The sequence below is a fragment of the Microcaecilia unicolor genome, chromosome 3 (assembly GCF_901765095.1).
Source record: "Microcaecilia unicolor chromosome 3, aMicUni1.1, whole genome shotgun sequence".
Taxonomy (NCBI): Eukaryota; Metazoa; Chordata; class Amphibia; order Gymnophiona; family Siphonopidae; genus Microcaecilia; species Microcaecilia unicolor.
Window position 1 is genome coordinate 528,008,707 of NC_044033.1, and position 27,316 is coordinate 528,036,022.

The following is a 27,316-nucleotide window of genomic DNA, read 5'->3' on the forward strand; positions in this document are numbered from 1 at the left end:
AATTTGGTGTGGGTTGGTCGTGAAGCGTGACCCTTGTCTGTTTGGGTTGTCAACTTTGTGGGTAGAGTAGGATTGGTCCACTAGAAGGTTTGGTTGGCTCAACAGGGATATGTGGGTGAGGTAGGATCTTGCTGATTTGTTTGTGTTCTGGATTGGTAAGTTTATTAGGTTGATCATGTAACTTGGTGAGAGGCCAAAGGTTACTTTGTTTACCAATGAACAGATCTTGAAGGTTATGTGGGCCTTAATTGGCAGCCAGTAGAGTTTCAGAAGGAGGGGTTTGGCGCTGTTGAATCTTGTTTTTCCGAAAATGAGTCTCGCAGCTGTGTTTTGTGCTAATATTCAGCGCTGGCTGGTTAAATTTAAACTTTCCAAAGTTACACCTGCTATTTTGGCGGCCAAACTTAGCCTGCGATGCGCTAAATATCGGTGGATAGCCGGTTATATCGTGCGATATAACAGGTTATCCACTAGATGCTAACCGGTAATATTCAGCAGGAGATAGGATAGCCAGCTAAGTGCTGTTTAACCAGCCAGGAGCTGTTCTTGGCCAGTTTATTTATTTATTTTGATCATTTATACCCCGCCTTTTGCAGCCTCAAAGCGGCTTACAATGAACCATTAAAATAAATGCAATGAGAACTGAGAGGGTAGAAGGAACAGAGAGATAAAGGAAGGGAATATAAATACAATCTTAAACCAAATAAATAGGTAGGCAGGGCAATAGAGGGCAAGCTGTTAGGGAAGGGAATATGTCCAAATGTCTTCAGTTTGGTTGGCTTCCTGCAGTGGAGTCACTGGGAGAGCCAGCAGGGTAGGCTTTTCGGAATAACGGTCTTCAGTGATTTCCGGAATGTCAGATGATCTGCAGTGGTTTTGATGGACCTTGGTAAAGAGTTCCAAAACTGAGTCCCAAGGAAAGAGAAGGAGGTGGCGAATGCAGTTTTGTACTTGACTCCAGTGCAGTTTGGATAGTGGAGGGTAAGATACAAGCGGGCGAGACGGGACGCATTCCGGAGCGGTAGGGAGATGAGAGCCATCATATAGCCAGGTACTTCGCCGTAAAGGATTTGGTGTACTAGAGAGCAAAGTTAAATGGCCAGTTAAATGGTTTTAAATATTGGGAGGCTGGGGTCCAACCTGTTGGGAAAAGGCGTTATAGAATGCCCGTATTAGATATTAGATTAGATACCTGATTAGCCCAAGTGCTGAATTTGGGGTTTATAAACTTGTATAAATAAAAATAAATGTAACATATTTCTGAGAAGAACTCACCTGCTCCAGGTATCCAGATAAGGGGAGGTACGTCAGCAGCAGGGGCTCCTTCTTAGGAGGGAGTTTGTTAGGAAGTATCTGTTTCCAGTATTTTTCTGGTAACCTAAAGACATGGACATTTCATGAGTAAGAACATATCTATTCAAGAAAGACTATGGTTAACCTCATACATCAAAATGCTCCATAATACTTGTAATCGAATATTAAAAATATAATCGAATATTAACACTGTAATCCCTTCTGATTAATGTAAGCCACATTGAACTGAAACTTGTTTTTCGATAACTATGGGATATAAGAATGGATAAATAAATAACAAAGGGGTCAATATTCAGCCGGCAGCAGTGAGCATTTTGTTCACTGCCAATGGTGTTATTCCCGGATATTCAAAGCTGGGACCTGTGCAGGCTGCAGTTTTGAATATCCGGTTATTTTTAAGCTGGTTAAGACATAGCTGCATAAGTTGATATTCATCACTTAAGGAACCATGGGTTACCACATAAAAATAGGACAGACTTTTATGTGGTCCCATTCATGTGGTAAATTTGGCAACTTAAGGGCTATCACCCCTTAAGCAGCCAAGTGCTGGAACGCCCTCAACATAGCCAGCATTGAGTTTGGCGCTAACCACAACGGAATTCAAACATGCGTGGGATAAGCATAAAGTAATCCTGTGCAGAAGGAATGGATCCTCAAGAGCTTAGTCAAGATCGGGAGGCGGGGCTGGTGGTTGAGAGGCGGGGATAGTGCTGGGCAGACTTATCCGGTCTGTGCTAGAGCCGGTGGTGGGAGGCAGGGATAGTGCTGGGCAGACTTATACGATCTGTGCCAGAGCCGGTGGTTGGGAGGCGGGGATAGGGCTGGGCAGACTTATACGGTCTGTGCCCTGAAGAGCACAGGCACAAATCAAAGTAGGGTATACACAAAAAGTAGCACATATGAGTTATCTTGTTGGGCAGACTGGATGGACCGTGCAGGTCTTTTTCTGCCGTCATCTACTATGTTACTATGCTACTATTTAGCAGCACTTAGCCAGTTAAGTGCCACTGAATATTAGTGGCTAGCCCTGACCAAGAGATTTAACTGGTCAGCAACCAGCTAAATCACTTTGAATACTGGGCCCAAAGTGTCTTTTGGGGGGTAGAAGCTGCAGTGTGAAAGAAGATAATGGGTTGACTATGTCAGGCCAGCACGATCGTCAATGAAGAGCAGGGGTGTAGCCAGATACCCGATTTTGGATGGGCCTGAGCCCAAACTGGGTGGGCACCCCTCCCCCGAGGCAAGCAGGGGGTCTTTTATCTCCATCTCCCCAACCCCCCCAGGACCCTTTAATTCCTTACTTCTTCACCAGCTGCTCACACTGGCCCCAAGCCTTCCCTCTGATGCAACTTCCTGATCCCACAAATAGGAAGTAGCATCAGAGGTAGATCCGGGGCCAGCGTGAGCAGCAGGTGAGAGTCACTGCCTGCTACTGACAAAGAAATGAAAGATTTAATAGGTATCGGAAGGTGGGGAGAGAGGGGCGAGAGATGCCGGGAGTCTTCAGCTGGCGGGACTTGGAAATCCCTGCGAGCCACATCACAGTTGTGCCATTGCTGGGTGGGCCTCAGTTTAAAGTGGGTGGGATTGTGCCCACCCAGGCCCACCTGTGGCTATGGAAGAGGAAGCTCAGCAAGTTCTGTGTCTGAACTTGCTGTTACACAACAGGAGCTGGAGCTAGTTATCTGAAGAAGACTGTCTGCAGTGTTGCCAGGGCTGCGGGTTTCTCGCCCAACTGGGCTCCTTTCCGCGAGCCGCTGTGGCTTTTTCAAGCCGCGTGCGGGTTACGGGATTTTGGCCGGCTTTTTAAGCCCTGCCAGCAGTTTTTTCACCCACTGCAGTTTTTTTCCCCGCGGCCGCAGGTTGGCTGGTTTTCCCACAGCCACGGCCAGTAGAAGCCCCACGGAGGCGGGCTTAATGATGTCATTTGTATGCAAATTGACTTTGTGTGGTTTGGGGCTGGCTTTGGGCGTGACAAAGTTTTCCCATCTGGCAACACTGCTTTTGTCCTCTATTTTTCTTTCCAGGAACTTAAGAACATGAAGAAGGAAACGGGGCTGATTTCAGGACCCATAGGCCGAGAAAAGAATGAGGGCAGAGATCCTGCCTGGGAGCTCGGACAGCCAAGGGGGTCCCCAGGAGTCTGGAAATCAGGAGTGCCATGGTGGTGCCTCTTTGAAGTGGGAAAAGGCTCCTTTTTAGCCTGGGTATTTGATGCCAGGGCAGATACTTATGCTTAAATCCAGGCATGTAAAGAAAGTTAACCAGTAAACCAGTTCCTCCTAAGAAGGAAGTGACAAATCCACTACACACACACAATCTAAAGGTACCATTATTTCAGAAGATTTTTATCGCCAGTCACACAGTTTATTAAAACAGAAATGAGAAAAGGCTCTAAGGTCACCTCATGAACTTCTCTCTCTTCTCCTCATTCTCTAAAAAATATATTTTTTCCTGATATTCCACAGCATATTCGATGTTACCAGGTATCAGGGCCTCATATCTGAAGAACAGAAGAAAAAAAAATAGCAGTATTTGGTCCAAATTGTATTTTATTTCAAGCTTCTTCCTTAATGAAAATTATTTACAAGGATTTATAAACCGCCTATACACTGCTGTGCAGATACCTGGTGGAGCACAATTATTTATTTATTTATTTATTTTATTTTAATATTTATTCATTTATCCATTTTATTACAAGAAATATCTTGCTTAAGAAAGTATACAAAAATAAGGCAGTTACATAACTGTTAAGGAATGTTAAGAAAATATATAAAGAGAAAAAACAATATACATTTTCAAGGTAACCCATACTCAAGTCCATAAATTTGGGATCCAAGATTAGGATATCTAAGGGAGTTTGACAAAAGGAAATATATAACGGATGATGCAAAACTAGCTAAGTGGAGTTATCTTATAATTTATTGCTTATCCACTTTTACCGAGGCAATAAGTGCCGATACGTGGGCTGGTTCTGTGAAAACATATTTCTTCTCCCTAAGCCCTATTATGCACTTGCAGGGGTACCTTAAAAAAAAGGTTCCCCCCAAGTGCAGAACCTCAGGCCTAAGGAGCAAGAATTGCTTCCTCCGTCTTCTAGTCTCCTTGGAGACATCAGGAAATAATAATATTTTAAGGCCCAAAAAAGGCTTCTCTTTATTACGGAAAAATAAACGGAAGATCCAGTTCTTGTCTGGTAATAATGCGACCGTCGCCACTAACGTGGCGGCAGTTGCTAATTCAGAGTCAGAAGTCTGAAGCAAAAGGGAGACATCAATCGGATTATCAAGTTGGTTCAAATTTTTTCCAGGAATATAATATGCCATAGTCAATGGTGGTAAGTTTGACTCAGGTATCATCAAAATTTCACGCATATAGCGTTTCAGCATTTCAAGAGGAGCCACATTCTGTAGTCTAGGAAAATTGACAAATCTCAGGTTATAGCTTTTAGTATAATTGTCAAAAATTTCAGTTTTCAGTCTGAGGTTTGTCAAGTCTTTCATCATAGTAGATTGTATTGTTTCAATCTTCACAATTCTTTGATCCATTTTTTCCACTTTGTCATTTAACTCTTTAAGCTGCACATCTTTTTTTTGTAAATCAGTTTCCAAGGATTTTACTTTTGGCATTACTTCGTTAGTCTGTTTTAAAAAAGTTTGTCCCAAATTAGAAACTAAATCCCATAATGCTTCTAATGTCACTTCTTTTGGTTTAGTTACTAGCTCTTTAGGTAATTCAAACCTTTCAGAAAACCGCTCACGAGTCTCACCCAAGTCCTCAGGTCCTCCTCCCTCAATCCGCAGCGATTCCATGGGCAAACTGCCCTCCGTTCCAACCTGAGATGTAAATGAAGCTTCCAATCGGCGTTCCTCTGGGCCCCTACCATCTTCCGGAGTGGACCCCGTCGATTCAGCAAGGAAGGAACTAGCGCCAATCGGCTGGGGAGGAGGGGTGGGCGCTGCGGGGCTCAAGGTAACTTCACAGCCAGGAGAAGCCAAAATCTCCAAATTGCCGGCGTTCTCTACTGGCAGCACTCCGCCGTCAAAAACAGCTCCCTGTGGCCTCACAAAACGATCCATCGGACCAGGTAAAGAGGGGGGTAGCGGGGAAGCTCTGCTCGTTGTTCTCCCTCTGCGTTTAGGCATTTTGATAGAGCACGAAAAACGAGGCTCGCAGCAACTTAGCTAGGTGCAGCCATCTTGGATCTGGTGGAGCACAATTAAACCTCCCCCCACCACAAAACAGCTCAAAATCTCCCCATACTAGGAGTTGCTAACTCAGTGGTTGATACAGAAATCCATGCGGTAAAAGCCACATGCTAACGGCTGAAAATGTGGCTCTACTGCAGAATTACTGTGAAAATATACTGCTGCGATGTAGTAATCAATGAACATGAAAATTACTGCTATGTTAAAAAGTGTGCGATGTCAGCAAACGGTTCACACCCTGGCAATAATGTGCAGCTCATTGCTACTGCCTTGAGTGAATTCCTTCAAAATGGCGGTAAATAAATCCTAATAAGTAAAATAATAAATAAATAAATAAATAAAATGTCTCCATTCCTGTCAGCCCATGAGCAGGGACTGGTTCAGTAACTAACAAGAAGAGGGATATTTAAAAAACAAAAAAGTCTACCCCTCCCCCCACCGAACACAACAAAATTACCTGCTAGTGTAGGGAACCCTCCTTCCTCTCCTCCAAACCCAATCCCCTGCCCCAATACACAAAAAAGTCCCTGCTTGTCTAGTAGACCCCTTACCCCTGATATAAAAAAATGTAATCCCTGGTAGTCTAGTGTACCCTTTCTCCCCTCCCTGAACTCCACAAACCCCAATTATCCACCTCAAAAAGTTAAAAGGCAGGAGTGATGCCCTCTCCTTCCTGCCTCCAGTGCTCCCGCCTTTTTTGGTAGGCTGAAGCTGGGGATCATGTTCCACCACTTTGAATAAAAAACAAAAAGCACCAAGGGCCTTCAAAAAAAGGGGAATAAAGTCTTTAATCATATACGTTGATAAAGCAATACTTAAGTGGACCCGACACTGTTTCGGTGCCCAGCGCCTGCGTCAGGGGTCGCAAGAAATAGCTGACAACATGCGATAGTATTGTGAAAACAATACAATTTTAAGAAGCAATATACTGCAACGCTGTGTGGTCCCCTTCACACAAAATGGAAAGATATTCAACTGAACAAACGCAGTCCTTCAGTCACGGACTTGATTGAGTCCATGACTGAAGGACTGCGGCCTTGACAAAGTTAAATATAAAAAAGTATTTTAAAGTGCATACCCAACATACCATTTTCTGTGCTCAGTCTCACACTATTTCAATAAAATAGAAAACTTTTGGCAAGAGACCAGAAACTTCCCACAAGCAAAATCTTTTATACTCCTAAAAAAGTTTATATATGATACTCATCTAAACCTAGCTAAACTACACTTACTAGCAAACATGTATTAAACACACAACACCATCTAGATCAGCCATGCTCACTTCTAAGCCTCACTGTACAACATCTTAACCACACACTTAGGGGCCGATGCACAGCAGCACCCGTTAACATTTTGATTTGGTTCTGAAGGATGCCAACCAATGTTTGGATAAATTTCTTTTTGAATAAACCGTGTTTCCTTGGAAGTGTCCTGTTGGCTACATTACTCCTCTGCCGCTGTTCACTGTCTGTAGTGTTTCGTGTTCCTTCACTCCAGTGGTTGATTTCACGTATCTTCTCCATCAGACCTCCCTTGTCTGTCCACACTCTCTTCCAAAAAAGTACCTCTCCGGGCTACCACCTTTGGCTCTGAACAGCTATTCACGGTTCCTGCTCCCAGACTGGGATCCCCTATTTCCCACCTGGAGCACTCTTCCTTCTCACAGTTAATGCTTTATGGCAGAAATCTTCCTCTTTGGTCAGCCTTAGTTTCTTGAACCCATCCAGGACACCCCCCTCTTCTCAAGGGTCCCAATAGGGGTAAAGGCAACCAAAGACCTCGTGCAAACCACAACATCATCTTTTATTAACTTCTAACTCCTCCCCTGTCATTCAACAACCAGAAACATTTCCCTCTGCAATTTACCCAGTAACCCACCCCCCTTGGGCAGGATCGTTTACCATCCAGAACCTCAGAACCCTCCCCTCAGTAACTGGAGAGTTCTTTCATGATCTTTAATAATCCCCTTTATAATGGGGGAATACACAGCACTGTGTATGTCTAATAGCCAGGGCTTTTTTTGAGGGGGTACTTGGGGGTACTGAGTACCGGCACCTTTTCCACACTCTCTGCTAAACTTGACCCATGGTTCTCGTATTTTAATGAAAGAGCTCAGGTTCTACATACAAATTCTGCCTTGTCATAGATTCTATGACTGGTTGCAGGGGTCCTGGCTATTGTAGGTTGGGGCCCTCAATGATCACTACACCCCTGAAGGGTGGCCTGGCATTTGAGTACCGGCACCTTTTTTGCTAGACAAAGTGCACTGCTAATAGTGCTATAAAAATGATAAGTAGTAGTAATAGTATTAGTACAGTTGTATTAAAATTGGGGAAGGATAGAAAGGAACCCCATTCCAGATAATAAAGAGACGAGATGATAGAGGCATGGCAGGGACTATGCATGTTAAATGGTGAGCTCTCAGAGAGCTATTTGTTCTGGTGATGAGTGGGGACATCACCAACTTGTTTGCCTATGGGAAAACACCGGTTACAGACGAGCAACAATGTTTTTCATTGGCGATATGAATGCATGGCATTTCAATATTTGAACAGAATAGCAACTATCTGGGTGTGATGGTTAGCTCGTTTCTTTCTTATAATTCCAGACCTGAATTTGTCTATCTGGGCTGAGTGATTTTACGAAGTAATTCATTATAGACCATTCATATTTCATGACCCCTGATGCAGGCATAATGCCGAAACAAGGCCTGTGTCAGGTCTTTTAATAAAGTCTGCTTCCTACATCTCTTCTTGTGGCCCATCGAACCTCTTTTGATGTGCTTCGGTCACTGTGCTTCGTCCCCTCTGCCTTGATATTCAAAAAACAGCCTACCTGAAAGCTGCCTACAAAAAAATGATTACCTGCTTTGGATTCATGAGTGACTCTGAGGCGTATTTCCAAAGCACTTAGACTTGCAAAGTTCCATAGTAACCTATGGAACTATGTAAGTCTAAGTGCTTTGAAAATGAGCCCCTTTGTGTAAGTAGGCTCTGGTAAGAATCAGACTCAAATCGAAAAATCCCTCATTTCACCAGTAGAAAAGTTCAATAGAACAAGCATAAGTAGAAAATGTACTAAATATAGTGATTTGTCTTGATAATTTAATATAATGAGAGAAGCACCCTCAGAGTTTTAAACACCCACGTGGTAGTCACTCAAGACCACTAACGGGTGGAATATAGCACTTCATTCACTGGGTTGCTCACTCCACATAGTGATATTTTCTGTTCAATGTGCTATTTTGTGCTTAGTGCAATAGTATCCCTTATTCAGTGGCGTAACAAGGGGGGGGGGGCGGTGGGGGCGGTCCGCCCCGGGTGCATGCCGCTGGGGGGGTGCCGCGGCGCATGCCTGCTCCGAGTTCGCTAAACTTTTACTTCCTGTTCCGGGTGGGGTAGAGGGAGCTGCAGTGAACGAGCAAAGAAGTTTAGCGAACTCAGAGCAGGCGCCCGCCGCGACACCCCCCCCCCAGCGGCGTGCACCCGGAGAGGTGTCATTTCGCCGGAGGGGGGGAAGGTGTAATTTAGTGGGGGGGGGGGGCGCGCTGCACCCGGGGCGGGGGGCGCATCGGCGCTCCGCCCCGGGTGCCATCCAGGCAACGAACGCCACTGCCCTTATTAATCAGACAAATGCACTACAAATAAACTGACTTAGCCAGCATAAATAATACATCAAATAAAATGCAAAAAAAACTTGCCACTTATCTTGTGAGCCCTGCGTCAATAAAATCAGATGCTGAGGGCTCCGTTGATTAACTCCAATCCAGTCTTGAGTGACTACCATGTGGGTGTTTAAAACTCTGAGGGCGCTCCTCTCATTATATTATACTAGTAAAAAAGGCCCGTTTCTGACACAAATGAAATGGGCGCTAGCAAGGTTTTCCTCGGAGTGTGTATGTTTGGGAGAGTGTATGTGAGAGTGACTGTTTGAGAGTCGGAGTGAAAGTGTGATTGTGTGAGAGAGAGCGTGAGTCTGGGTGTGAGTGTGTTTGTGAGAGAGTGTGTGTGTGAGAATGAGAGTGTGTGCAAGTGTGTATGTGAGACACAGTGTGAGTGAGAGTGTGTGTGTGTGGGCGAGAGAGAGAGTGTGTGTGAGACACAGATTCTCTGTTTGAGTGAGTGTATGAGACCAAGCGAGTGTGTGAGTGACTGTGTGGCACATAGAGAGTGAATGTGATACAGTGTGAGACAGAGTGTGTGAGAGTGAGAAAGACATTGTATATGAGAGAGAGAGTGTGAGCCGTGCCCTTCCAATCCATGGCCATCTGTCCCCTGCCCCCTCCATTCATCCTTTTCCAGCAATTCCCCTCTGTCCCTGAGCCCTGCCCTCCCAATCCATGGCCATCCATATTTGTCTGTCACCTGCCCCCTCCATTCATCCCTATCCAGCATTTCCCCTCTCTGCTTGAGGCCTGCCCTGCAATCCATATCCATCCATGCCCATCTGTCCCCTCCATTAATCCCTATGCAGCAATTCCCCTCTCCCTGAGTCCTGCCCTTCCAATCCATGACCATCCATGCTCCTCTGTCACCTGGCCCCTCCATTTTTCCCTATCCAGCATTTCCCCTCTCTGCCTGAGGCCTGCTCTGCAATCCATATCCATCCATGCCCATCTGTCCCCTCCATTCATCCCTACCCAGCAATTCCCCTCTCCCCGAGTCCTGCCCTTCCAATCCATGCCCATCCATGCTCCTCTGTCACCTGGCCCCTCCATTTTTCCCTATCCAGCATTTCCCCTCTCTGCCTGAGGCCTGCTCTGTAATCCATATCCATCCATGCCCATCTGTCCCCTCCATTCATCCCTATCCAGCAATTCCCCTCTCCCTGAGTCCTGCCCTTCCAATCCATGCCCATCCATGCTCCTCTGTCCCCTGCCCCCTCCATTCATCCATTTCCAGCAAGTCCCCTCTCGCCCTTCCATGACCCCCCCCCCTCGCATCCATGCTACGCTCTCTCCCATGTCCCAGCCTGGCCCGCCCTCTTCTCCCCCCCCCCCTTCGCATCCATGCCTCGCATCCATGCATCCCTTTTTTTTTTTAAATTCTTTTTAACTTTACCTCCGTGGCGGTTCGTGCAGCGAAGCGTCAGGGAAGGAGGCGGCGCTCCCGACGTCTAGCTTTCCCTTCGCTGTGTTCCGCCTTGTTTTGAAGGCGGAACACAGCGAAGGGAAGGCTAGACGTCGGGAGCGCCGCCTCCTTCCCTGACGTTTCGCTTCCGGATTTGTTTGTTTTGTCGCGAGGGCGGGGCAGAGACGGCTGGCTGGCTTGAAGGCTTCACACCACGAATCCCCGAACCCTTCAGCCTCAGCCTGGGAGTGACGTCAGATGGCTTCAAGGCTTCAAGGCTTCAAGGCTTCAGGCTTCAGGCTTCAGACTTCCGGCTTCAAGCTTCCGGCTTCACAGAACGTGGCTTCAGAACGTTGAGGGTGCGTTTTATTATAAGTACATAAGTACATAAGTAGTGCCATACTGGGAAAGACCAAAGGTCCATCTAGCCCAGCATCCTGTCACCGACAGTGGCCAATCCAGGTCAAGGGCACCTGGCACGCTCCCCAAACGTAAATTAGATTATATTATATTATATTATCAAGACAAACCACTAAGTTTGTTCTTCTGCTAAGAATCGGTGCATATTTTATAAAATACCCGTAAGTGCCCACCCATTCGACTCCCCTAGGAACACCAGTGCATATAAGGAGTGCTAATTTTTTCTGAGAAACTACTTTCATGCACCTATACCCCAGGGCAATTTTATGAGGGCCTATTTGAGAGCATAAAACTGAGACTTTACCCTTTACCCTCTGTGACCCATTTTGAATTTAGCTTACACCTGTTCAGCAGGTACACTAGGTATTTCCCTGCTCCCAGAGGGATTACAATCTACGTTTGAGTAGAGAGGTGTGGTAGCCGTGTTAGTCCACTTTTAAAGGTAATCAATAGAAATCAAACAAATAAAACATGGAAAAGAAAATAAGATGATACCTTTTTTATTGGACATAACTTAATACATTTCTTGATTAGCTTTCGAAGGTTGCCCTTCTTCGTCAGATCAGAAATAAGCAAATGTGGTAGATGACAGTATATATAAGTGAAACATCCAAGCATTTCGTTGACAGTCTAACAGGGTGGGGGTGAGTAGGAGGTATGCATGGGAACATCAAAGCATTTCAGTGACAGTCTAACAGGATGGGGGTGGATAGGTGAGAGGAGGGTGATAAATAGAGCAATATAACTTTATGGTTTATAATGGGCTAGAAAACCCAGATCTTTGTTAAGTCCTGTCTGTTGGGTGTCAAAATATTCAATCATTCTGACTTCAAAGGTCTTACGTTCCTGTATTGTTTTAAAGTTACTTTTCAGGATTCTTAGTTTCTTACTATGAAGTCACTGGTACAGTGATCTGGTTTTGTAAAGTGTTGCCCCACAGGGGTGGGAATCAGGCTGGCACCAGCGTTCTTCATGTGATGCCTATGTAAATTAAATCTTGTCTTTAGCATCTGGCCTGTTTCTCCAATATAGCATCCTTCGTTACATGTTTTTACACTGAATGATATATACCACATTGGAAGATGAGCATGTGAAAGATTTCTTTATGTTGAATATTTTTCCTTTGTGAATGACTGTGGGGTCCTGTGAAATGTTTTCGCATAGCTTGCAGCTGGATATATTGCAAGGATGTGTTGGGAGTTTACTTCTGATTAGCTTGTGTTTTAAGTTGGGTGGCTGTCGGAAGGCCAGCATTGGTGGGGCTGGGAATATCTCTTTCAGCAATTCATTCTCTTGGAGTACAGGCTGAAGATCTACGTTTGGCAATTACAGAGATTCTGCACAACAGAACCTGCACTGTGCAGACGACTGTGGGATATTAAGAGCCAATCTCATGGCAATACTGATGCCTCATCTGACCTGCAGTTGTTTTACCATAGAGTGACGTCAGGGTAGTACCAAGCTCAATCCACCCTGAACTGCTTACCTGGTTTGCCCCTGCATCTTGTGAGCTCTTACCTCTGCTTTCCATCCAGGAATGTGACTGGGCAGTATCCTTTCATTTCAGCATTCTTGGGGAACATGGTTTTCACTTCGGCCACTGTAAGTTTCTTTGGTAACATATTTGGTGGAGGGAAAGGACGGGTTGCCAATGGCAAGACAAAGACTTCTGGTGTGGCTAAAAATTTCTAGAGAAAAGAGAAATTAACATTTCAAATTATTCCTCCACTTGACCAGTAAGTTAACAGATTATAATGGAAGAGAATCCTAATTACATTTCATTTAAAGTTGACATGAAACTGAATTGTCCAGTCAGTTTGAATGTTCTGGAGTCCTCTTTCTTGACCTGCTTAGTCTGACTTTTCAGCACTGTCAGAGAGGAGCATAATCCCATGTTACTAAAGTGCTTTCAGATTTGCAGTTAACATGGTTTCCCGTGGGATTGTACAACACATTACTAGAGGCATTTTTAATAAGTTTTTATTCAAGTTGTATGTTAATGGGACGACTTCCCTATGAGGAAAGGCTAAAGCGGCTAGGGCTCTTCAGCTTGGAGAAAAGGCGACTGAAGGGAGATATGATAGAGGTCTATAAAATAATGAGTGGAGTTGAACGGGTAGATGTGAACCGTCTGTTCACGCTTTCCAAAAATACTAGGACTAGGGGGCATGCGATGAAGCTACAATGTAGTAAATTTAAAACGAATCGGAGAAAAGTTTGCTTCACTCAACGTGTAATTAAACTCTGGAATTCATTGCCACAGAATTTGGTAAAGGCAGTTAGCTTAGTGTAGTTTAAAAAAGGTTTGGACGGCTTCCTAAAGGAAAAGTCCATAGACCATTATTAAATGGACTTGGGGAAAATCCACTATTTCTGGGATAATCAGTATAAAATGTTTTGTACTTTTTGGGGATCTTGCCAGGTATTTGTGACCTGGATTGGCCACTGTTGGAAACAGGATGCTGGGCTTGATGGACCTTTGGTCTTTCCCAGTATGGCAATACTTATGTACTTATGTAATGTTCCCAAGCAGTGCTCAAAGTTGGCATGACAGCCCTTAGCACCTCCAACTGGGCATTAGCCAGTTAGCACACAGTAAGTACAATATGCTAACTGGAGAACATTTTCATACCCTCTGAGAAATTACCATGCAAAAACAAGCAAACTACTACAAAACACATGATTGTCTCACAGATGCGCCTTGTTTGGGAGACAACTTGTCAAGACTCTTGAGGCTTGATAACTTAAGGCCCCCAATATCTTGGAGTATAACCTTGGCACACCAATCACCCGAAGTCTCTATTATTTTTATGAAGTCTCTTTTATTGAATAAATCACAGATAATTTACTCACAGATAGATGTTCAGAGGTGCTGATCCAGGACACCGAGACTCCTTAATCTGAGAGCTGTTGGGGGTGGAGATCTGAGGAGAGGTAGCTATATTGCAGTGGGGGAAGGATAGTTGAACAGGTAGAAATGGTTCAAAGCTGGGTGACTGGAATGTGCACTATCTCATTACGGAGGAGATATTTTCAAGGTAAAAAAAACCAGGTTCGTTACAGGGAGTTTCAGCAGGACAGAGCTGTTTGGAATGAGATGGTACATGCTCCATGACTTTGGCTAGGTGGTCGGAAAGCCTCATGGCTGAAGGGACCACCACGTGGTTGAGTGTTCACGTGGGTTCAGGGAGGAGCAGATAGAGACCAATGGGGACAGAGCCTGCCATCGGGTAGCAAGGGGTGGTCCTAGAGGACAGCTCTCGATTGGAGGGAAAGGTCATACCTAGCTGACCTCCCAGGACAGAGATAGTGAGAATGACCAGGAAATGATAGCAGGAAAACAAAAGAGCCAAGCTTGGTAGAGAGAGAGAAGAGGTCTGGGCAGCCTCACAACCAATGGTAACAGTTCCTACAAAGCCAAGCAAGTGTGGTTGCACTGCCTGTGAACTACATTACCCACAGTGCATTGCTCATGGATCTTTGCAGTGAGATAGTCCTTAGAACTGAGAATAACAGTAAAAGCATTACACACATTTTAGGATCACGTTGTAAACTAGTGCGAGGCTGTCAGAGGACAGAACACAACTTATTTGGTGATAAAGTAAAAGATGAGGTTTCTCAAGTAAAAGATGATTGTTCTATTATCAAAGAACTTTCTATACCATACTCTGACAAATGTTTTCAACATATCAACTGCAGGAATCAGAGGACATTTAGGAAAGTTAAGAAATCGTAAATGATTCCTCTTCACTACATTATTGAAATATTCAAGCTTACGAGCCTGAATATTTCTTTTCTTAATAGTTGTATAAGAAAAACTCTGAATCTGTTTCAACACTTGCTCCAATATCTCAATTCTAGTCCCTTGCTGCCCCAGATTCTGTGACACGGATTGATGAGTTCCTTTTAAAGACAAAACTTCAGTTCCAAAAGAATTAGATACTGGAAAAGGGCAGACTGCAAACCCTGGATAGCATCCCACAAGAACTCACCACTGCCGGTTTTTCAAACTTTCCCAGAGAGGAGGAAGAAGCTCAGGCAGGGTTGCTGGTAGAACTCCAGTCTTCCTTGCATGGGGAAGAGACAAGCCAATGGGATCCTACTCTCCACCGAAAGGTGAAATTAGGTCTTACCTGCTAATTTTCTTTCCTCTAGACCCTCCAGACCGGTCAAGACGCGTGGGTTATGTCCTCCTACCAGCAGAGGGAGACTGAGAAACACTGAGCTTTTGAATACTGTATATATAACCTGTGCAGTACATCCACTAGCCAGTATAACCCTGACAAAGCAGAGAAAACCAAAACACCAACTACAACTAACTATCCTGTACGTGGTCACTGTCAACTGGACACTTTCTTCATCTCTTTCATTGTGCCCTTTTTATTGTGTGTGCTTCCACAGGTGGACTCTGAAACACGGTCACACCTAACCAGACTCATAACAACAAAGTCTGAAACCATAGAAATCACACTCAACAGCTGCCAAGATAGAACAACCTAAAGACCAGCCTAAAACCAAACCTCCTGGCCTAAAGTACAGACAGGGCGGGCCTTGACCGGTCTGGAGGGTCTAGAGGAAAGAAAATTAGCAGGTAAGACCTAATTTCACCTTCCTCCACGACCCTCCAGACCGGTCAAGACGCGTGGGAAGTACCAAAGCAGTAACATCCTAAGGGCGGGATCCACGAAGGCCAGAGGTCAACACAGCAGCCCCAAAGCCTGCCTCATCCTTGGCATGTACATCAATCCTGTAATGTTTAACAAACGAATGTAATGAGGACCAAACCGCCGCTCGACAAATATCTAACGGCGGAATCATACTACTCTCCGCCCAGGAGGTCGCCATTCCCCTGGTAGAATGAGCCGAAAATTCTTTAGGAACCACTCAACCCTTCAGCAAATATGCCGACGCAATTGACTCCTTCAACCATCTCGCTATCGTAGCTTTGGAAGCTGCCGCGCCCTTTCTTGCACCACCATGGAGAACGAACAAGCGATCAGATAGTCTATAGTGCCGAGTTCTGGAAATGTAACAGCGCAAGACTCTTCGCACATCTAACTTGGCCAGTCGACGCTGCTCCGCATCCCCCGCAAGATCACCCAAAACTGGCAAGGAAATAACTTGATTCACATGAAACTCTGACACCACTTTGGGCACAAAGGACGGCACCGGGCGCAACGAAACCGTCTCCTTGGAAAAGGACAAAAAGGGTTCTCTACAAGACAAAGCCTGAAGTTCCGACACCCGCCGGGCTGAAGTAATAGCCACCAAGAACACCGTCTTTAGGGACAGATCCTTATCCGAAACAGAAACCAAGGGCTCAAACGGCGGCCTCACCAAAGCCTCCAGCACGAGATTCAAATCCCACGGAGGTACCATCCGCCGCCGGGGTGGACGCAATAACTTAACACCCTTCAAAAATCTAACCACATCCGGACTAGAAGCTAACGACTTCCCCTGGATCTTCCCACGAAAAGACGACAAAGCTGCCACCTGCACCTTCAAAGAAGACAGGGCCAGACCCCTGTCCATACCATCCTGCAAAAACTCCAAGACATCTGTTACCGACGCTCGAAAGGGAAGAACTTGTCTACCTACACACCAATGCTCAAATACTCTCCAGACCCGGACATACGCCAACGAAGTGGACTGCCTACGCGAACTCAACATCGTATCGATAACTCTGGACGAAAAACCTTTCTTCCTTAACCTGTGCCTCTCAAGAGCCAGGCCGTAAGCGAGAACCGATCCTGATCTGGCATAACTATCGGTCCCTGACACAACACCACTGACTCTGACAACGGCAGAGGATCCGCTACTGCCAACCGAACCAGATCTCCGTACCACGGCCGACGCGGCCAATTCGGGGCTACCAAAATCACTTGACCGGGGTGCCGAGCAATGCGCTGAACCACTCGACCGACCAACGGCCATGGAGGAAACACATACAGCAACCCCTGCGGCCAAGGCATCAGAAGCGCGTCTATGCCCTCCGTTCGAGGATCCCTCCGCCGACTGAAAAACCTCTGAACCTGAGTATTGCGGGCGGTTGCCATGAGATCCATCACGGGAAGTCCCCAGACCGACACAATGCGATTGAACACCGTCCGATGAAGCGCCCATTCTCCTGGGTCCAGAGAATGCCGGCTTAGGTAATCTGCCTCCACGTTGTCTACTCCAGCCACATGTGCCGCGGAGAGCGCTAGAAGATGAACCTCCGCCCATTGACACAACAGCGCCGCCTCCTCCGCGACCGCCTGACTCTTTGTGCCCCCCTGACGGTTGACATAAGCCACGGCGGTGGCGTTGTCGCAGAACACCCGGACTGCTTTCCGCAACAGCACATTCCGAAACGCCAACAGCGCCAGCCGAATGGCCCGAGTTTCCAAACGATTGATGGACCACTGAGCTTCTACCTGAGACCAACGACCTTGAGCTACCTGACCGAGACAATGAGCTCCCCAGCCCTGAAGACTGGCGTCTGTGACGAGGACCACCCACTGTGGAGCCTCCAACGGCATTCCCTTGTCCAGATTTCCCGGGTTTAGCCACCACCGGAGACTGAGGCGTGGGCTTACCGGCAGCTGGAGACTCACGTCCAACCCCTGCGACAGGGGTGACCACCGACTGAGAAGAGCTGACTGCAACTGCCGCATGTGCGCCCGGGCCCACGGAACTACTTCTATGGTGGCCGCCATCAACCCCAGAACTTGGAGATACTCCCGGGCCGTCGGAGCCGCCTCCGACAGGAACAGACGAATCTGATCCTGCAACTTGCGAATCCGAGGGCCCGGCAGGAAGACTCGACCGTTCCTGGTGTCGAAAAGCACCCCCAGATACTCCAGCGACTGCGACGGCACCAGGTGACTCTTGGCGAAGTTCACTACCCAGCCCAGAGACTGCAGAAACTGCACCACCCGAGCAGTAGACACCTCGCTCTCCGACCGGGACTTGGCTCGAATCAACCAATCGTCCAGGTACGGGTGCACCAGAATACCCTGCTTCCGCAAGGCCGCCGCCACTACAACCATGATCTTGGAAAATGTCCGAGGGGCCGTTGCTAATCCGAAAGGCAGAGCACAAAACTGAAAATGCTTTCCCAAAACCGCAAAGCGCAGAAATCGCTGATGAGCGGCCCGAATGGGGATATGCAGATAAGCCTCCGTCAAATCCAAAGACGTGAGAAACTCCCCTTCCTGCACCGCGACAATGACCGACCGCAATGTCTCCATGCGAAAAGAGGGGACTCTGAGAGCTGCATTGACCGCCTTCAGATCTAGGATAGGCCGAAAAGCATCCTCCTTCTTTGGGACCACAAAATAGATTGAATAACAGCCCAAGCGGCGCTGAGCGGGGGGAACAGGGACCACCGCTCCCAGACTGATCAAGCGAGCCAGAGTGTCCCGTACCGCTTTCCGCTTGAGCCTCGAATGACAAGGAGACTCCAGAAACCTTTCGGGAGGCGAGCCGTCGAACTCCAGAGCGTATCCGTCTCGCACTACCTCGAGAACCCATTGATCCGCAGTGATTTGGACCCAGTCCTGGTAAAACAGACTCAGCCGAGCCCCTACCCGAACCAGAGCCTGGGCCCGCACACCTTCATTGCGAACTACGCCCCGGCACCTGTCCTCCTGCGGGAAAATCACGCCCTCCGCACCGATTGCCCCGAAAGGACTGAGTGCGCTGAAAGAACCGACCTCTAAAAGAGCCACTAGCCCTCCCGGGCCTATACCGGCGAGCCTCCTTAAACCGACCTCGGGAGGAAGTACCCCTGAAGGCCGCCTTAGGACGAAAATCCGGAAGACGAGGGGCCTTGGCATCACTGAGTCCGCGCACCAACTTATCCAAATCCTCACCAAAAAGCATGGACCCCTTAAAAGGAAGCGAACAAAGCTTGGCCTTGGAAGCCGCATCTGCGACCCAACCTCGCAACCACAGTGCCCTACGTGCCCCCACCAGCATAGCCATATTCTTGGCCGAGGCACGGAGCAAATCATAAAGCGCATCCGACAAAAAGGACGATCCCATTTCCAATTTGGCTAATTCCTGCACACCGGAGGCCCCAACCTCCACCGAATCATCAAGCAGCTTCTCGGCCCAGCAGAAACACGCCCTCGCAACCAGCCCCCCACAAACCGAGGCCTGCAGGGCCAGGGCCGACAAATCGAAACTCCGCTTGAGGAAGGCCTCAAGCCTCCTATCCTGGGGATCCCGGAGCGCAGTCCCCCGGTCCACCGGAATAGCCGTGGCCTTTGTAACTGCTGTCACCACCGCATCTACTGTGGGTGCCTTAAAGGAATCTCTATCTTCCTGTGGGAGCGGGTACAGTCTAGACATAGCTTTAGACACTTTACAGGGAGAATCCGGCGAATGCCACTCTTGAAACACCATATCCCGGATGTCCTTATTCATGGGAAAAGACCTAGCCTGCCGCTGAATCCCCTTAACCAAGGGGTCCACCTGTCTAGCCTCCCCCAAAGGCGCCTCTGGCTGCTCAAACTTAAGGGTTGAAGAGACCTGCTCAATAAGCTCCGCAAGCTCCTCCCTGTGAAAAATTCGCACTACGGAGGGGTCCTCCCCAGGGACCACCAACTCCGGATCCTGAGAACCCTCAAATCCCTCAGGGTCCCCTACATCACTAAAAGCCCCTTCGGATCCGACAGGAGAGAATCCCTCCTCTTCGTCCCACTCAAAACGAGGCCTCTTAGGCACTGCCGAACTAGGCCCCTCCCCTAACGGTGTGGGTCCCGCTTTCCAGGCTTGATAGAGGGTCCAAACAAAATCCGGAGGAAAGCAAACGCCTCCTGTACCCTCAGGCACCCCCTTCTGTACCGATCCGGGAGCAGCAGGGCCAAAAACAGCTGATTCCGCGGGACGCGCGGAATCCAAAATGGCGGACGTTCCCGCCAAAACTAAATTCGCCGACATAGTCCCTGCCGATGCTCCTGCCGCCCCCGAGACCCCCGTACTCGCTGGGACTTCCGCACTCAATACCGGGGGAGCCGCCATCGGCGAGGTCTGCTTCGGGTCGCCGCACAACCGGCACTGACCTCCCGGAGCTTCTACTCCTCGGCGCGAGCACGCGCGACAGCGAAGGAGTTTGCCTGTCATGGCCCCGAAGCTCCCCACACGCTGTGCAAAACGGCGCCAAAAGAAATCTCTCACTCACCGCTTCCCCAGCACAGGCACTCGCACTGCTCTCACTCGCTATTAACAGTGAACGGACCTGCCGTCCGTTCCTATGAAGGAAAAGCTTCAGATAGCTCTTAAAGAGACATCACCCAAATTTTGGCAGCTGAGGAGTGAGGGGCTCTCAAGGCTACAATATTAGAAAAGCAGCCGAGGCACAAAGCTGCCAGAGTCTCCAAAGAGAGCAGCACAGGGGGAGGGACCTGCACACAGGTGTGACACCCCAGGGGGGGAAAACTGGGCCCCACCGGACCCAGGGCCCCGAAGCACTTTTTTTTTTTTTTAACACACGTACAGGGAATAGTCAAAACCAATAAATTTGGCAATAAGAGAAAATCCCCTTAACTGAATAATTAAACTACCTCACCAGACTATTGAAGACTGCACAGGCTGTCCATCTACCTCTGCTGAGACTGAGAAAATACTGGCTAGTGGATGTACTGCACAGGTTATATATACAGTATTCAAAAGCTCAGTGTTTCTCAGTCTCCCTCTGCTGGTAGGAGGACATAACCCACGCGTCTTGACCGGTCTGGAGGGTCGTGGAGGAAGCCCGGGTTTCTCCGAAGAGCTTCCCTGTTTCTGTGTCTCCATCGCTGTTGAGCTGCTTCTGGGTCTGGGAGGGGCTGTAGGGCAGCCTGTGGAAGAGGGCTCAGCGAGACACCCTCCATGCTGTGGTCTGAGATTGATCTGCCGGACCCAACTGAAGTGAGCATATTCCTCTTCTGTGCCCAACGCCAAAGCATTCCAGGGTAGCCTGCTTGGAGGTTAGGTCTCCTCTTGGGGTAGGATGAACTCCACGGATTGTAGCCTTATGTTTCTCCATGCATCAACGGGAAAATCTCCATTAAAAAAACAGGCAAAAACTTCCAGAGTCTCAGGAGCTCAAGCAAACACGTCTGACTCCAGGGCCATCTTGGCCAGGTGCCACATTTATTTTTAAATTTCCTGTTAAATGCTTTATTACATAGCAGTTTAAGATTTTTTTTTACCTACTACTACTACTATTTAGCATTTCTATAGCGCTACAAAGCATACGCAGCACTACACAAACATAGAAGAAAGACAGTCCCTGCTCAAAGAGCTTACAATCTAATAGACAAAAATAATAAAGTAAGCAAATCAATTAATGTGTAGAGGAAAGAGGAGAGGAGGGTAGGTAGAAGCGAGAGGTACAAGTGGTTACAAGTCAAAAGCAATGTTGAAGAGGTGGGCTTTCAAAGAGGTGGGCTTTCAATCTAGATTTAAAGATGGTCAAGGATGGGGCAAGACGTAGGGGCTCAGGAAGTTTATTCCAGGCATAGGGTGCAGCGAGACAGAAGGAGCAAAGTCTGGAGTTGGCAGTAGTGGAGAAGGGAACAGATAAGAAGGATTTATCCATGGATCGGAACGCACGAGAAGGGGAGTAGGGAAGGACGAGTGTGGAGAGATACTGGGGAGCAGCAGAGTGAGTACATTTATAGGTTAGTACAAGAAGTTTAAACAGGATACGAAAACGGATAGGGAGCCAGTGAAGCGACCTGAGGAGAGGGGTAGTGTGAGTAAAGCGACCCTGGCGGAAGACAAGACGGGCAGCAGAGTTTTGAACCGACAGGAGAGAGGAGAGGTGATTAAGTGGGAGGCCAGCAAGAAGCAGATATCAGTAGTCTAAACGAGAGGTGACAAGGGTGTGGATGAGGGTTCTGGTAGAGTGTTCAGAAAGAAAGGGGCGGATTTTACGGATGTTATAAAGAAAGAAATGACAGGTCTTGGAGATCTGCTGGATATGAGTAGAGAAGGAGAGAGAGGATGACCCCAAGGTTACGAGCTGAAGAGACAGGGAGAATGAGAGAGCCATCAACAGAAATAGAAAACGAGGGGAGTGGGGAGGTGGGTTTGGGGGGAAAAATGAGAAGCTCGGTTTTGGTCATGTTTAATTTCAGGTGGCGTTGAGACATCCAGACAGCAATGTCCGACAAGCATGCTGATACTTTGGTTTGGATGCAAGGTGAGATATCAGGGGTAGAAAGGTAGATTTGGGAGTCATCAGCATAGAGATGGTAGAAAAAGCCGTGGGATGAGATTAATGAACCAAGGGAAGAAGTGTAGATAGAAAAGAGGAGGGGACCAAGAACAGAACCCTGAGGTACGCCGACAGGCAGAGGGATAGAAGTAGAAGAGGATCCACCAGATTGAACACTAAAGGTGCGGAGGGAGAGGTAGCTGATTGATTTTATTGTGGCAAGGGAAAGAGCTGGTGTTTTGGTAAGCCCTTAGAGAATGATGCGAACCGGCTGTAGGCTATTGCTTGCTCATGCTGCTTCCTTTATAATTTGTGTTTTTTCCTTTTAATTATTTCTTTGACTTGACCTCCGTTTATTGTGGACTAAATAATGGATTTTTAAAAAAAATTCTATTATAGTTTTCTGATCTTTTCAAGTTTGTGGATTAATATATATATCTGATTCTATTGTTAAAAGCATAAGTAAAAATAAAAAATAAAAAAAAGACATAGCTCCTCTGGGAGTAAGTTCCAGAGTGTGAGGGGCACTCCTGAGAAGGCTTGCTGGCGGGTATCACATCGTACAATTTCTTTTGTTGAGGGTACAGATAATGATGCTCCTTAGAGATTTCAAAGGTGAGTAGAGGGCTAACTTATTCTTTAAGTACTTTGCCCATTTTGTCTGAGGCCCTTGAAAATCAAACAGTTTAAAATTTAGCCAGTGTAGTTTTTGCAGGAAGGGTGTGCACATGTATGACTTTGGTAACACATAAAGTACAAAAATCATCATGCCAATAAATCCTGGGGTAAATCTTAAGAATACTGACCCCACAGTGAGTGGTACCACTTTTGTGGCTACTGTACTCACGTCCAGCTCTTCCTGAGAGGCCATTCTGTAATAGTGTGCCCTGAACTCAGCAGCAAACTTGAGGGATTTATCTGCGGAGCAGTCCACCAGTTCCCCCTTCAGTAGCCAACTGACAGGACAGTAGTGTCCAAACTCTCCCAACCGTGACTGAAGCTCTTGAGGGGTGATGCAGAAGTTGTTGATGCTGGCTGCCTGCCCTGAAAAGGATAGAGGGAATAAAGAGTAGGGCTGTAGGATTAGCATTCTCTATAACCATTTACTGTTGTCATGAAGCAGAGCCTTAGGCACACAGAAAAGGGGGGGGGGGGGAGAGAAAGCCCAGTTGTAGCTCACAAAATAAATGACTACAAACAGAGACTCTGGGGAGCTGCACAGAAAAGATAGACTGTTTAGGCTGACTTCTTTAAAGACACCTTCAGGACTGCTGAAGACCCCACCTCAAGCACAGAAATCCAGAAGGGAGCACATCACAAGGATCCAAAGCTCTTTTCTTTCTCTATTATTATCCAGCTCTATAAAAAGTTTCACCCAAGCCAGTGTACAGCAGGTGACAGAATAACAATAAGACAATGACCAATGTCAGCATAATACACAATTAGAACAAGAAGGTAAACTTGGAAATAGGCAAATTAAGTTATAACAATAACGTGACATTGATATTACAATACACATTAAAACATCACAGTAGAAGTTTATTGTCAATTATTAGATGAATCTTTTTAGAGCAAGATTCATCCAGAGTAGTTCAACAAACTATCATGGGTATTCTACAGAAGGATAATACAAGCGAATATTGGACAGTAAAATAATGTTTTTTTTTGTTTACATGTTCAACATTTCAGAATCCACAAGGCTGTCCTATTTCACTGAAATTTTTTTTTATTAGAATCCTTATCGATTTTCATTGATGCTTTCTTGAGACCATTCATACACTCATCTCCTTTTCATATCCGAGATTCAGCAGATGTTATTACAATTTGAAAAAAAGTTACCTTTTTCATGGGCTGGTGTATTACTTGTGATGTGTAATATTGAATCTTTGTACACCAATGTACCTCAGGTTAAAGTTTTCAAGATCCTACAGGATCTGTTAGAGTCATGTGAAAGACCTTGTCAGATCCCAACTACATTTTTGATACAATGGGCTTTTTTGGCTTTATTAAAAAAAAACAAAAAACAATTTAAAATCAGTTGACGGTAATTATTGCTTTCAAATTGAAGTCATAGTGATGGGGGGGTCACTGTGGCCCAAGATGTTGATAATATGTATACCAATCATTTGGGGAAAAAAGCCTCCTGCAGGAGCTTGTGAACTTATTTTATTGTTGAAGTGTTTTATTGATTATGTCATCGTAGTAGAGTGGAGGAGTGGCCTAGTGGTTAGGGTGGTGGACTTTGGTCCTGAGGAACTAAGTTCAATTCCCACCTCAGGCAGCTCCTTGTGACTCTGGGCAAGTCACTTACTACTACTACTTAACATTTCTAGAGCGCTACTAGGGTTACGCAGCGCTGTACAATTTAACAAAGAGAGACAGTCCCTGCTCAAAGAGCTTACAATCTAATAGACAAGTGAACGGTCGGTCCGATAGGGGCAGTCTGGATTCACTGAACGGTAAGGGTTAGGTGCCGAATGCAGCATTGAAGAGGTGGGCTTTAAGCAAAGACTTGAAGATGGGCAGGGAGGGGGCTTGGCGTAAGAGCTCAGGAAGGTTGTTCCAAGCATAGGGTGAGGCGAGGCAGAATGAGCGGAGCCTGGAGTTGGCGGTGGTGGAGAAGGGTACTGAGAGGAGGGATTTATCCTGTGAACGGAGGTTACGGGCGGGAACATAAGGGGAGATGAGGGTAGAAAGATAGTGAGGGGCAGCAGACTGAGTGCATTTGTAGGTAAGAAGGAGACGCTTGAATTGAATGCGGTATCTGATCGGAAGCCAGTGACTTAACCCTCCATTGCCCCATGTAAGCCGCATTGAGCCTGCCATGAGTAGGAAAGTGCGGAGTACAAATGTAAAAAAAAAAAACAAATTATGGAAAGGAGTCAAGGAGCAACTATGTGACTTCTTGCAATGGTTAAATGGATACAATTTAAAATTTACTTATTCTTTTGGTATCAGCCATATTGCTTTTATGTAATTACCATCATGCTAGTAGATCATTTGCAATGCTCTCTTTTTTGGATTCTTTGGCTCGGAACACTTTGTTACATTTTTCTTTCTAAAAATCCCTTATTATAACACTCCACATGAAATACAACTGGCAGCACTACAGAACAGTCTTTACAGTACAGTGTGCCAACAAAAGTTGTATAAGACGGTGAGCAGGGCAGATTTCAGATTGTGTCAGATTCAGGGCTCCCTCTCTGAACCCCAAATTCATCTAAGGTAGCCAAGTGCTTCAATAGTGTTAATGCCAATTACCCACCTTTCCCTTGTTCTTATCTTTTTTCTTCCAAGGACATGAATTGAGGTTGAAAGCGGACAAACTCAGGACTAATGTCAGGAAGTATTTTTTCACGGAGAGGGTGGTGGATATGTGGAATGCCCTCCCGCGGGAGGTGGTGGATATGAAAACAGTAATGGAATTCAAACGTACGTGGGATAAGCATGCAGGAATCCTGTTCAGAAGGAATGGTTCCGTGGAATCTTAGCGGAGATTGGAAACAAAACAGGAGCTGGGCAGACTTCTACGGTCTATGCCCTGATCGTGACTGAATAGATAAGCGATGGGCTGGAGTATAAATTTAAGGGGCTTCGATGTTAGCTTCAGAACTTAGTACAAGAACAGTGCTGGGCTGGCTTTTTATCAGTTCTTACCAGCTTTAATTCTTTCCAGATACACCTGGATCTGCTTTATGCTGGTCTGTACCTCCTCAATCACCTTCTCCCAGATCCACCACTTGCTGCGCGTGGCATCCACCTCATACCAGTTCTGATGTTGCTTCTCATAGAAATCCTTGATGGTGGACACTTCTTGCTTGTAGCATGAGTTCCGTACAGTTAAGATATGCGAGCTGTCATGAATTGGATATGGCCTGCTAAAGAAATGAAGAACATAAGCACATAAGAATAGCCATACACTGGGTCAGATCAATGGTCCATCTAGCCCAGTATCCTGTTTCCAACAGTGGCCAAACCAGGTTACAAGTACCTGGCAGACACCCAATTAGTAAAATAGTACTGGGGTTATGTGAGAGGGCAGAGACTGCAAGGATTAATGAAATACCAGCACCAAGGGATAGAGTCATAGAAACTGCATGTTACATGTGTCAGAGAGAGACTCACTGTCACAGCTTTGGTTGTGACAGGTGTAATGTTCAGAGCTGGGGCAAGGGGAAGTGATAGGGAGCTACTCCTTACATTTTCTGTTAAAGTTCTTTATTAACCAACAATGCATTGTATACAGAAACACAGCCAAAATATAATATCCAAGGCCCCCAAATAATCATTAACAAATTGAATTTCATTTTCCCTTCTTTTTTTACCCTCATCCCTATCCTCCACCCCCCCTCCGATCCGTCACCCCTCACACCTGGCCCTTGGTTCTGAGTTCAGAATAAGGCCTGGCTTCACTCCCCCACATTAGGCTAGGGTTGCCCCACTCTCCCCTAGCCCTTGGAAAGAGTATCTGTAGGAAATCACCCCAAAGATCCAGAAAAATTGCCTACATTTCAGAATTTCAGTTATAGTAACTTTTAAGCTATGTAATGGGGAAGATCATTTTAATGGCATAGGTAATGGGTAAGTCCTAGGAGTGGCAAAGGGTTGGAGAGTCCATGGTGGTGGTGGTGGTGGGGGTGTGTGATTGAAACCTGAGGGGGCATGTGGAAATCAGAACTGGGGGATTAGGAGGTCCCAGATGAATAACACCCAGCACCTATATAAGTGCTGCAATGGAAGGATTTTAGAGATTGCTTTTCAACTCTAGTTAAGTGACCGGCAGTGCACTCACTCATTACAATGATTGTTTATTCTGTATTGTGTGAAAGTAAGTTGGAATGTAGAAGAGAAGACACGGCTCTAATCAATTTGGTATGTGAATAGGGAGGTGGAGCATGTTTCGAGTTCAGACTGGCTACCTGGACTGAGAAACATGTGACCACATTCCCACATGCTCAAGCATATTTTGTATGGCTTGTTTACCAAAACAGAGAAATTCTCAAGCATTCTGTAATTTTCCTTAGCTATGAACATGAATTCTAAGCCTAATAAAAAAGGGACAGTGAAATTGGAAGCTCATCTATAGATAGATGTATCGCATAGAACCAGACTCC

At 46.4% G+C, this 27,316-nt stretch overlaps 1 protein-coding gene across 1 annotated transcript in view; it reads right to left on the reverse strand.

Moving 5' to 3' along the window:
* AK9 (adenylate kinase 9) overlaps positions 1 to 27,316 on the reverse strand; it is a 327,370-nt gene that overhangs the window by 11,918 nt on the left and 288,136 nt on the right. Inside the window, exons 32-36 of the mRNA XM_030199196.1 lie at positions 25,860 to 26,080; positions 23,050 to 23,246; positions 12,530 to 12,699; positions 3,719 to 3,817; positions 1,276 to 1,378 (exon numbers count right to left, since the gene is read on the reverse strand). Of these exons, the coding sequence (XP_030055056.1) occupies positions 1,276 to 1,378; positions 3,719 to 3,817; positions 12,530 to 12,699; positions 23,050 to 23,246; positions 25,860 to 26,080 (790 nt within the window). The remainder of the gene's footprint in view (positions 1 to 1,275; positions 1,379 to 3,718; positions 3,818 to 12,529; positions 12,700 to 23,049; positions 23,247 to 25,859; positions 26,081 to 27,316) is intronic.